This window comes from Schistosoma haematobium, chromosome 4 (genome assembly GCF_000699445.3).
Source record: "Schistosoma haematobium chromosome 4, whole genome shotgun sequence".
Taxonomy (NCBI): Eukaryota; Metazoa; Platyhelminthes; class Trematoda; order Strigeidida; family Schistosomatidae; genus Schistosoma; species Schistosoma haematobium.
Genome location: NC_067199.1, coordinates 457,678 through 470,062, shown reverse-complemented (window position 1 = coordinate 470,062; position 12,385 = coordinate 457,678). Strand labels below are relative to the sequence as shown.

General features: G+C 34.0%; 1 protein-coding gene across 1 annotated transcript in view; it reads right to left on the bottom strand.

Moving 5' to 3' along the window:
• The window catches only part of SLC7A5_5 (Large neutral amino acids transporter small subunit 1), a 36,977-nt gene that overhangs the window by 21,112 nt on the left and 3,480 nt on the right, over positions 1–12,385 (bottom strand). Inside the window, exons 2-4 of the mRNA XM_035731072.2 lie at positions 11,446–11,935; positions 8,907–9,032; positions 7,423–7,691 (exon numbers count right to left, since the gene is read on the bottom strand). Of these exons, the coding sequence (XP_035588495.2) occupies positions 7,423–7,691; positions 8,907–9,032; positions 11,446–11,926 (876 nt within the window). The 5' untranslated portion in view covers positions 11,927–11,935. The remainder of the gene's footprint in view (positions 1–7,422; positions 7,692–8,906; positions 9,033–11,445; positions 11,936–12,385) is intronic.

Sequence of the window (12,385 nt, the reverse complement as noted above, 5' to 3'; positions counted from 1 at the left end):
AGTTATAACGTTGGAGACCATCGGTAGAAAGTATTGAGCCTAGACTTCATGCTATTCGATACTCATCGATGGATATTTGTAACGTTGGAGGATCTAAACAAACTGTGCTGTGAATGTGAGCCAGTTCAAAACCTAGATTTAATAATTTTTACTGATTCCGTTCAGCCACCTAACATAAAAAGTATGATATGAAAACACATAGGCTAGTGAAGATATTGAAACTTTTTCAATAGAATTAGGCTAAAGAATGAAGATACATAACATACATTCCTATTCAATGGTTAATCAGAGTAGATGATAACAAATAAACAAGAAATATTGTTGAGAGATTAGAAAATACATCCAAATTTGTATATTATATCTACATCGCTTATTAATTAATTGGAAAAGAAACGAAGAACCAATGCAATTTCTATAACACGAAATAAGAACAACAAGACCTGTACAAGTGAACACGACGACGACGACTAACACGAACATCAAGACAGTCCTAATGTACGGGGCTGAAACGTGGAGAACTGTCACAAACACAATTAAAAATTTACAAGTATTTATAAAGAACTGTCTACACAAGATACTCAACATCCGTTGGCCGGATACCATCAGCAACAGCTTACTGTGGACGAGAACAAACCAGCTTTCAGCTGAGGAGGGAATTAGGAAAAGACATTGAAACTGGATAGGACATACATTGTGGAAATCACCAAACTACATCATGAGACAAGCGCTAACTTGGTATCCTGAATGGAAAATGGAAAGAGGAATGCCAAAGAACACACTACATCGAGAAATAGGAGCAGACATGAAAAGGATGAATTGGAACTGGACTGGATTGTCCCGGACAGAGTTGGATGAAGAATGCCGGTGATTGGCCTATGCTCCTCAACGAGCGGTAACAGGCGTAATTAAGTTAACCTTGTTACAAAAATTTTTAATTTTATGGATTTATTGTTTACATCAACAACAGATTATACTTGTTTTCTTTAGAAAAAATATCCAGAATTGCATTTGTGATTTGTTATATAATTTTTTCTTAAATATTAACATATTTTAATCGAATATTTTTAATATCATAAATAAATGGAATGAGTCAATTGAAGTTAGACTATCATGGAGATCCTGAAAGTATTGGACAGCTGTTTTGTCCTGATAGGTGCTAGGTTCGAACCTCGCGTGGCAGAATCGTAGATGTACACTACTGAAGAGTGCCACAATAGAATTAAACGGCCATTCAGTGCTTTCAGATTTTTCATGGTGGTCTAACTTTAATTGAATTATGAATTCAACTATTGCAGCAATTACAATAATCCTCACAAAACAACCCTTCTCCCATTATAATTAAATTATTCTTCTCTTTTTTTTGTTGTTAAAATTCAAATCTGATAAACGTTGGGAAAAGTGATGTAAATGACAACTGTATGTATGTGTTGATAAACAAACAAACAAACAAACAAAATTCACTTCATCTCCATGATACAAACATTATTTTTCAATATGAATGGTTTTGACTGACTGACCAACTGACGGCCCATCCCCCCCTCCGCTTCCCTAATATCCTTATTGTTTATTTAAGTAAAACAAATGAATCAAACAAATTAATTAAGGTAGAAAAAAATTTTTTTGTTGTTGAATGGATTAGAGAAAAAAAAATAAGAAGAAGAAAATATCCATCTAATTTGTATCCTAAATTATTCATTAAATTAATGTTCTGAATATTATTTACATTTTTTTCTGCGAGTTTTATCACTCTAATTTTCCTTTTTTTTCTTTGTTTTAGTTCATCATCTAGGATGGAGTCTTTTTTTGTTGTTGTTGTTGTTTAATTTCAAATGATTCAGAATTTCACTTCTTACTTGAATAACAGTAATAATAATAAGTTATAATCCTATTTTTGATAAACAATTGTTTTTTTTTTCTAAAAAATCACTATTTACTATATCTATATATGTATATAGCAACAGAAATATAGGATGCCATAGCAACTAAAAAAATTTCTCGGTTGATCGGTCAAGCCCCATTATTATCAATATTATTTAATAAGTATGTGTGGATTTGCAAATGTAGATTTTATTTTTTGAAAACACGATTGTAAACAAATCTTGACCATCTTCTTAACATTGTGATCTTGAATGTTGTTAGAGGTGTAAGGGAAGTTATCACTTCCTGGTTGCTCACACCGTAGAAGGATCCTTCTGGATGTACCTGAGAAAGAAATTGGATTACAGGTAGTCTTGGTGACCTGAGAGCGTGACCACAGTGCCCAAGGAAGAATTGCTTGAGGCCGGTCACACACGACCATTTTGTCAGTAATTCTAGTGTTAGCTCCGTACTTGTCGAGACCTTACCGCCAAAGACGGATATCCATCAGATAAGGCGGGATGTGCATTTTTAGGGTCGACCTTTTCTAACCCCACCTCTCCTTGTGGGAAGGCAGCATCGCTGTTATGCTGGTTATCTGAAGGAAACATCATACTGCTGCCACACCTCTGTACAGACAGCAGTACGACTTCACCTTCGCACATTGGGTTTGTTGCTTTCAGTCTTACCGTTGTTCAACCGACCCGTCTGGCATGGTAGGACCTTGAAGAATGATTATTCTAGGCAGTATAGCTCGATTGGTTCATTACGATAGGGAATCCCGACCACCTCATCAAGGTAGCAACAACGGTAGAGAAAATCAGGCTGGCTTCAAACGTGGTCGTGAATTCATTAACTACATATTCACTATTCGTCATGTTTTAGAACACAGGCATGCTTATCGGCGTCCGACAATGATAGCGTCTGTCATTTAAAGGTGTACCTCAGAATTACATAAACTTTTTGAAGGCTCTTTACTCGAACACTACTAGTCAAGTTAGAGCTTACGGCGAACTGTCATCGGGTGCCGTAGGTGTATACACTCTCTGTCTTCCATTAAACCATGACATTAAAATAGCTATATATCTTTTTTTTCGACGAAATACTATATCCTTATACACAATCTTTCCTTTATATATTACCACCATTGAATTAACTACTTCTATGAATTCGATGTTCATCTTGCTGTGCTAATGATATATGGCAACTTGAACCGATACATATATGTGCCTGGCCCTACGTTGTAGCTGACTGACTGATCTTCTAAACAAGCTTCAATACATAATCACCGTTTTTGAGCAAACATACATTACATTAAGTATCAAGAATAGCACTACTTACATTGTTCCAGATAATATCGTCTTTGAGAATAGAGTAATTTTAACATCAAACTGATGGTGAGAAAATCTACTGATTTCTCAGTCTATTATTTCGCTTCTTTTTCAACTTCTGCAACTGTGTGCTTAAAGGCTTGTCTGCTTCGTACTTTAATAGTTTGAAAGTAATCATCTCTGAACTCATATATACCTAGTTCGAAACCTTCTTCATTCACTTTAGTTCACGTGTCTGAGTTCCATCATTGACCATTAAATAAAAAGTGTGGCTCAAAGTTAATAATACAAACTAGTACTAGAGTTATGAGTTTCACTATAATTATCTAATCAGCATGACTAGCCGTTGTACAACAGCTAGAAGGTTTATGAAATGTATTCAGCGAAAAGTATGTGAAGGCTACATTTCACTTCCCACAGTTTTGAACGAATGGATGACATTTTTAATCTTACATACTCTTAACTATTATTAACATCCTCTATCATAGTTTATCAATGACGTACATATATGTCGAACTAAATCACATAACTAAGTTATCATGTACAAGTTGTATCTACAAGGTTTTCAAATGAATTAAAGAAAATGGAAGGTTGAGCATTATAATCAAAACTTGAATGCTTAAAAAGATGAGCTGAATGTAGTTTTAAGAAAGGAATGATCATGTCAAATACTTGTAATTTGACCATTTAATAAATATTTTCTACTAATATACTTGAAAATACTTAAACTACTGAAATACTGAAAAAGTGAGAAGTGAAGTTCACTAATTAGAGTCCAATTACTTAAATTTGAACAAACGTAATTGACGATAATAATAATAATAATAATAAGTATTATTATTAACAAACATTGAAAAACTGAGTTTCCCAAGTTGAGAGATAAATTTTCTTTTTTATGGTTGTAATCATTAGTAACTAACTACTTACTAAGTTGACTGGAACCACAATATTTATGCGAAAAATAGTAAAGATAGAAAAACAAATGTCACAGATGTTATTTTATCTAGTAAGTGAATGAAGAACAGTCAACTAGAAAACTACATTATTTTGTAGTGGATTATCTTCAAAATAATTTCTAAGGCTTTGTATATCAGTCGTCCTGATAGCCTTCATTAAATAAATCTCAGTGCAAAATAAATTTCAGAAGATAATACGAAGCGTCGACTACAGAACACAAAGCCAATTCGAGAAGAAATGCTAATGAGAGCGAGCAAATACAGAAGTGAATTAAAGTCAAATGATTTGATAAAATTCAGAGACGATTTACCGAGAAATTCGAGCAACTAATACTTAAGCGAATAAGAGAGATGTGTATGGGGCCATAACACGCGATCAGGCACACAGATGTAGATGTAGATGAATTTTTACTGTTCGAGCCACGCCGTCTGCTAAATAAGTTAATTGAAGGCGTTGACAAAATTAAACGTAAACAAACTTAAATGTCAGTGAGGTACATTGATTAAACAATGATTGGAATCCTTTAACTTAAGCTAATCAGAAATATAGCACGGCCTGTGGTGTTTGCTGCTTATGTCTTTCGACATAAGTAGTATGTAACACCAATGCCTGGCAGCAGAAACCTAAGAAGACCTAACTGAAGAAAACAGAGAGGGAAATAGAAATGAAATGGGAATTGGAAGAATTATACACAGTGTAAAGGATGATTAATGGAAGATTTGCAAATGAAGTATTTAAAGTATGATTGTCACATCTTAGCAAAGAACTTTGCAATTTTGCACTAAACTATATGTTGGCTTTCCCCACCTGAGTCTTCCCTTACTACAGGCCTAGTATCTGAGCCATTTTCAACTCTACAGGAGTGACGTCCATTGACACAACCATGCAGACGTAAAATAGTTTTACGCCAACAGTCTGATTCCAAGATCATCAAATGATACGGATTTTAATAAAATATATATCCCATTCACTTCGTACATATTCTCTTAACGTATCCCGTTAATAACAACATAGATATTAGAAGTCTAATACAGAAGTATTTGAAGAACAAATATTTCAGACATTACTTAATTCAGACGAATAATAAGAGATGAAAAGAAGTGAATGTGAACTGAAATGACAAAAATTTCGGACTCATTGAGTAATAGGTGACACAGTCTTTATATACATGAAAGAGATACAATACAGTATACAAAAATATACGTACTAGAGATACATATTTATAAAGCAGAGTTAAGGTTTCAAGTGAGTAATCTGCAAAGGCAGATATAAGGATGATATAATAAATAAAAAGAATAGAATAATTGATCTGTTCAAAGTTTTGAAAAAATCAGGTAGGTGTGTGGTAACAGAGATTAGCCATAATAGTATAGCCATAAGGGTTTAAGCTATTACACTTAACAAAAGAGAAAAATGATCCTCAAGAATATTTATTTATTTATTTAAACACTGGTACAAGAAGGCACCAAATAGATATGCGCCATATAAATCATTAGATTTGTGTTAGGGCTGGGATACTGCCAGGATGAGCAAACCGAAACAGGTGATTATCTTAGGAGGTCACACCGGGTGCCTTCAACCTAAAGGTCTGATTTACAGGTAGTGGAGCAACGTCAGGAGATGCAGTCCCACGGTAGCCGGTCACCAACAGTAGGTTCATACGCTATTTGTTACTTCAGGATACTGGAGCCCATGTGCAACAATGGTTTAGAATCAGGGTTTTCAAACTCCCCTAAGTGGACTCTCCGTGTCCAGTAATCCGGTTAAAGAGCCATACATTCGCTTTTCGTCCTCTCAATTTTGTAAACAACACCGGTGCAGCGAGAAGGCAGTGAGTAGGACTTCTCTGGCAGTGGTTGTATGCATGTGGCCATGTGAGAGAATCTCGAGAGGGAGAGCTGACTCTCCCCACTCTCGGCCGTACCGCGGCATTCGGGGATAATCATGTTATTGATCGATCTTCAGGAAATTGTATTTTACAACAGCATACTGATACTAAACCAGCTACTTTATACTATAAAACTGTTCATTTTTAAAAAAATATACAGAAAAATATAACATAGATTTATTTTAAAATGGTATTTCCCACACAAAACCTCTAAATACCATGTCACCACTGTAGAAATAATAATAATAATACCAAACAAGAAATTAGAGTGGGGGACATAGTATGTTATAAAACAATTAGATCAGAGAAGCAAAAACTTTTTAGTAAGATATATATATAAGGACAAATTTTGTTTCTTAGGTTATGAAGGTGAAGGAAACTAACTGAAAAATTATAACAAGGAGTTTGTTAGTAGGAAAATTTTCTCACAATTCTAAAATCAGATGTAAAAAAAAACATTTCTTAAACATTATGTAGTGGATATGTTACATTTAGATATGTAATAAAGAGGGAAGTTGTTGTAACTGATATGAATGAAATAATGATAGGCTATATGTCTTGAATATGTCAACTTGCTGGATGATAAACGACGTAAATGATTTGATTTGCTCTTAGCTAAATCCTAATGGTATATGCTCTCGAATGAGACGAGAAAGAGTCATAGACAAGCAATCAAACTATCTAGCTTCACTGACGAGTAGGTTGACGTGATATACGCCACTAAAATAAATCAGTCATAAATACTTATTTTTTATTTGAGACAAACAATAGGAATGGATTTGTTAGGTTATCAGAAGATTTGTTGTGTGAGTCATGGAACAACAATGTCAAAATTTATTCACTCGATAAGGTTTCTGCAATTGCACCAATCAATCTATCATTTTCAGATAATTCCTAAGGTCTAAATCCCATAGCAACTCAATAGGGGGAGGGGTCACTATACTTTGTCAATGTTTCAAAGATATTTTCGACCACATATTAACAACTTACGTATGTCTACTACATTCTTAAAAAGTAAGTAAGTAAGTAAGTAACTACATTCTTAAGGGAAGTTTTATAATGATACACTAATACATAGTAAATGGTTGTGCAACTTTAAAATTCATAGAAAACTGAATAAACTGATGTAACTAAAACTTTTATAACTAGAATCAGTTTTACTGGAAGAGTATTAACGCTTATATAAACTGAAATGTTAACGTTTCAGAAGGACAGTAGGTAAAAACAGACTGAATATCTGTGTTTATTTTTCAGAACTTCAATTACTTTTAAGTATTTAACAGACAAGATAAGAGAAAAGTTTACGATAAACAAATATAATTAGAATATTCTGTTTCAAACTGATGAAAAAATAATAATCATTCACATTAAATCATAAGTATTACTTACTACAGCAACAGCTGGTGTTGTTAATATTTCATTCAATGAAACCACAGTAATATAAGCAACATTAGCTAATGTATAGACAATAGTCACAACAAGACATGAGAAGACAATAGCAATAGGTAAATCACGTTTAGGATTTTTCATTTCTTCAATCATACAATTTAAATAATTCCAACCAGCATAAGAGAATAAACCAGAATAGAATGCTTTGGCAATACTTCCAGGATTCCAATTAGATCCTTCAAATGGCGATTGAAATTCCTCAACGTGACCTGGAATTTGAGAAATATTGGAATATTAGTTCAAAAAACTCCACAGTATTTATGTCCCGATAAAAATAGTGAATGGTAACTCTTGAGAACTATTTATTGACCATTATGATGGATATATTTCTGTTGTATAATTGTTAAGTAACTAAACTATGCATATTCATATTCCTCTTATTATGAAATTTATTTTGACTGATAAACTATTATTATACGATTTAGCGTTCTTGAGTTATGCTCAGTTTATTAATTACAGTCTCCCACATTCACAGCCACTTTTGGCTGTCTTGTACAAATGTTGTTTTCCAATTTGTGGTGTGATGTGGTCAGTTTGGTTTGTATATAAACCCAGTTTGTTTAAAATACATGATTCATATCTCAGGGGCTGGGATTGGTGTCCTGGACTTAATAGGAGAGGCTAGGCAAGAAGCAGGACCGATAAAGACTCTGGACTGCTCGTAAGGGTTTTATGCGTCAGTGATCCGATCGATAATTCACTGATGTCTAATTGGCGGTATCATTACGTATACATTAACAGAGCACACAGGTCACAAGTTATAACATGAAGATTTAGTCAGTTAGTGAGTACTTTTTACAAAACGCCACTAGTTGAATAACAATGACTTTCCAATTTTCAAGAGGAGAAAACTTTCTATTGAATATGAAAAAAAACCTTGGTTTCACGTGAACAACATTACGAATTCAGGACTACTCTGAATCATGCATACACTTTTTAACTATTTAACCCTTTCTCCTACTGTTCCACGGAACACTATAAATTAACCGTTCCATCACGAGTACCTAATAAATGATGCTCATTTTTGACCCCTGGGAAAACTCTTGTCTCTATTCTTCCTTTATTAACCACCTCCACGAATAATCGTTACTTGTGCTTCTACTTTATCCACTATTTTTCATAAACTGTCTCCACCGGTGACTCTCTTAACTTGACCACAATATAATGCATTGTTTCTAATATAAAGATTGATTCGAATGTAGTCTCAAAGTGTAACTAAGTAAAAGAATATATGCAAAAAGAGCATTTCCTTATGTCCTATTGAAATGTTAGAAAAGTTAGGAATTGTATGAAGTTAAACCTCAAATCAAAGTTACAATTATTAGACTTAATATCATCCGATTTTTATCTTCAATAATCTGTAATAGAAAGTAAATTTGTTATGCAATATATACATATAATATATCTACTCAAATTCAACTTACCTAAACCAATTTGTACAAATCCTGTAATAATAATCATTAATAATGCTATTATTTTTGTATATGTGAAAATATCCTGTACACGTGTAGACCAACGTACAGAGACAGAGTTTATAAATCCCAGGATCACTATAACAATAATTAATAAATACTAAATGAGTGAAGTAATAGTAATATTGAAAGAAGTTTACGTTAAAAAACTGATATCAGATAGTGAAGAACTAGTGAATATTCAGGAAGGATTATGCAAATATTTTGCTCTTGTCTAGTACTTTGCGGAAGTGCGCAATAACCATTAAACAATGGATGTAATTTAAGACGTTCTGTACAATAGAATCTCCTAGATAGTTTGAGGCTTTGTATCCGAACCATAATAATGTTGTAGGTGTGTAACGCTAATAAATCGTAGACAAGAACAAATTACCTGTGAAGTGTTTATTAACTTCAAAAATCCTTAGTTAGTGAAAAAATGATTGTCGAACTGAGCCAGTATGTATAAAAATACAAGATGATTTGTTTCTTTACATATTTATCCCCGTAAAGATATTGATTAATGTCGAAATATTTTTATTTACCGTTATTATCATGATAGGATTCTTCTTTTTATAAGGTACAGATTAGTATATAAACTGCGGTATAAATTGCACTATAACTCCGCCTGGAGTCCCTCCGGGGGCTACTGCCGCTCCCAAGCCCGGATGAAGAAGGAGGGTTGGGCATGAGGTTAGCGTCCTGACCCCGTAGAAAACTAACTCGCTAAAAAAACGCTAACCAGAAAGAAAAATAAATTGTACTATACAAATTTTAGCTTAGGCCTTTTACTACTACTACTACTACTCGATAATTATGATGAACTGGTATTAATAGACGGGAACCATTTAAATTGGATGAGTCAGCCAGTCAGTCAGTTACAACGTAGGACCAGGTACATATATGCATCGGTCCAAGTTGCCATACTTCATTGACACAACAAGATGGACACCGATTCATAAAAGTAGTTAATTCAGAGGTGGTAATATATAAAAGAAAGATTGCATATAAGGATATAGTACAGGAAGAAAGAATTAGTTCATAGAAAGAAAATAATTCCTAATAAACCTAAAATAAACTGAACTATGAGAAGCTTTAGCTTTAAATGTTAAGCAAATGCAGTGCCATAAAAGTAACACAACATAAAATTAATCGTTGTAACTGAGACCAAGTGATTCATAATTAAATAATATATTTCTCTTGATTTTGTAGTGGCTGATACTGTGTCGAGCTCATATAGGTTATTCTAGCATCTGGACAGACCAATTTATTCATTTTTCTCAAGGCAAATTTTGACCTTCTCAAATACTCGCTTATTAATCCTGACTGTTTTTATACGATCGTATGTATGTCCATTCCCTAACTTAATAATTACGTGCCTGTAACTTACTTTTGTCTGGCTATGAATATTGAATTACGTTGGATGAAAACGAGTTGGTTCACTCGCCTCCTCCGCTGCGCGTCACTTTGCCGCCTTCACTGCGTTTCTCTGATGATTTGTTCAGATCAACGTGTATGAAATACACTTACTTGTTACCCCTCGTCGAGAAGCATAGGTCACTCACCAGCATTCTCCATCCAACTGTGTCCGGGACAATCTATTCCAGTTCCAATTCATCCTTTTCATGTCTGCTCCTATTTCTCGATGTAGTGTGTTCTTCGGCATTCCTCTTTCCATTTTCCATTCAGGATACCAAGTTAGCGCTTGTCTCATGATAAAGTTCGATGATTTCCACAATGTATGTCCTATCCAGTTTCAATGTCTTTTCCTAATTTCCTCTTCAGCTGAAAGCTGGTTTGTTCTCGTCCACAGTAAGCTGTTGCTGATGGTATCCGGCCAATGGACACTGAGCATCTTGTGTAGACAACTATATATATAAATACTTGTACACTTTTATGATGGTTGTGACAGTTCTCCACGTTCCAGTCCCATACAGTAGGACTGTCTTGATGTTCGTGTTCGTGTTTAAGTTTGTGAATTGGATGTTGGTTGGCGGTTGTTTTGAGTTCCATATGTTCTTTTTTGTGAGAATACTGTCCTTGCTTTGTCCATCCTTTTCGTCTGCATCGGATCCACCTTGTTCATCAATGATGCTGCTAACATGATATGTGAAAGTTTCCACCTGTTCCAGAGCTTGTCCATCAAGTGTGACTGGATCGGTGTTCTCTGTGTTGTATTTGAAAAGCTGTATGAAATATATGTATCCAAAAGTTCATTCTTGTATTTGACTTATTTAATCTAGTTATTCCCTAACGTGACTTAAGTCGATAGATATATACGAGGGTTGTCGGTATATATATTTTGATGACAATCCGCATACGATCTAAATGGAGTCAGATATAGAGCCACAAAACTTTTAATTATGAAATCTAGCATTAAACCATTCTCAAAAATGATATTAAAGGTCAAATAAAATCATATTCGCAACGTGAATTAATAAGCCAAAGAATTATATCATGGATATTTATTGTTTAATAAGTAAAAACGTTCGAGTCAATTGAATTTACTTACTAATACATACAGCTGCTAAACATCGTACAACTGCATTAGACTGTGGACAATCAGGAAATATAGGCTGTAAAATGTATTTAGCGAATGTCATAGCAATGACAGCCATTGTAGCTGGTCTGGCTACCATCACTTCAATCCACAGACGTAAAAATCCCATAAATGAACCAAACGCTTCAAGCACATATGCATAATCTCCACCTGAGCGTTGAATCATTGTGCCTAGCTCAGCATAGCAATAGGCTCCCAATAAAGAAAAAATTCCACACCCAATCCAAATAATCAAGCTAGCACCAAAACTCTGCATATTTTCTAATATACCAGTTGGACTAACAAATATACCCGAACCAATGATTGAACCGATAATAATTGTGATGCTGCTTACAAGACCAATAGTTTTCTCCATTTTTACAGCAACAATATTATTTGTATTTTTCTTATCATTTACTAGAGAATCTTGCAAATCCGGTATGGATTTCGACATTTTTTGCTGCTGCAAAACAGTAAAGAGATAAAGGAAAAGTTTAACGTAAAATGAAGCTGTACTTGCTTACAAATATCTATAACTGGGAAGGGGCCAGATTTAAAATTCCTATTTGAAAACAGTTTATCACCAAACAAGGCGTTATGCTGGCGGATTCATTAAAATAAGAAATAGTGAATCTGTTTTGATGTTTACAGTAAGTTATTTCATCAGAGTTCTTACTGATTAGTCTGATGGTAAGTATTTATCTGGAATTCAACAAACTAATAACGCTTCTAATTTAGTAGTTTGTAAAGTTAAAATTTTTTAATATGGTTCAAAAACACATACAATTAGTTCTTCGTCACTCCAATGAAACACCTGATACTATTAGACCGTAACGAAAATTCCGTAATCAAAAAATGCTAATGATTACTTTTCTGCGCCTTTGAGCGACGCTATGATGGCCTTGGGAATGCC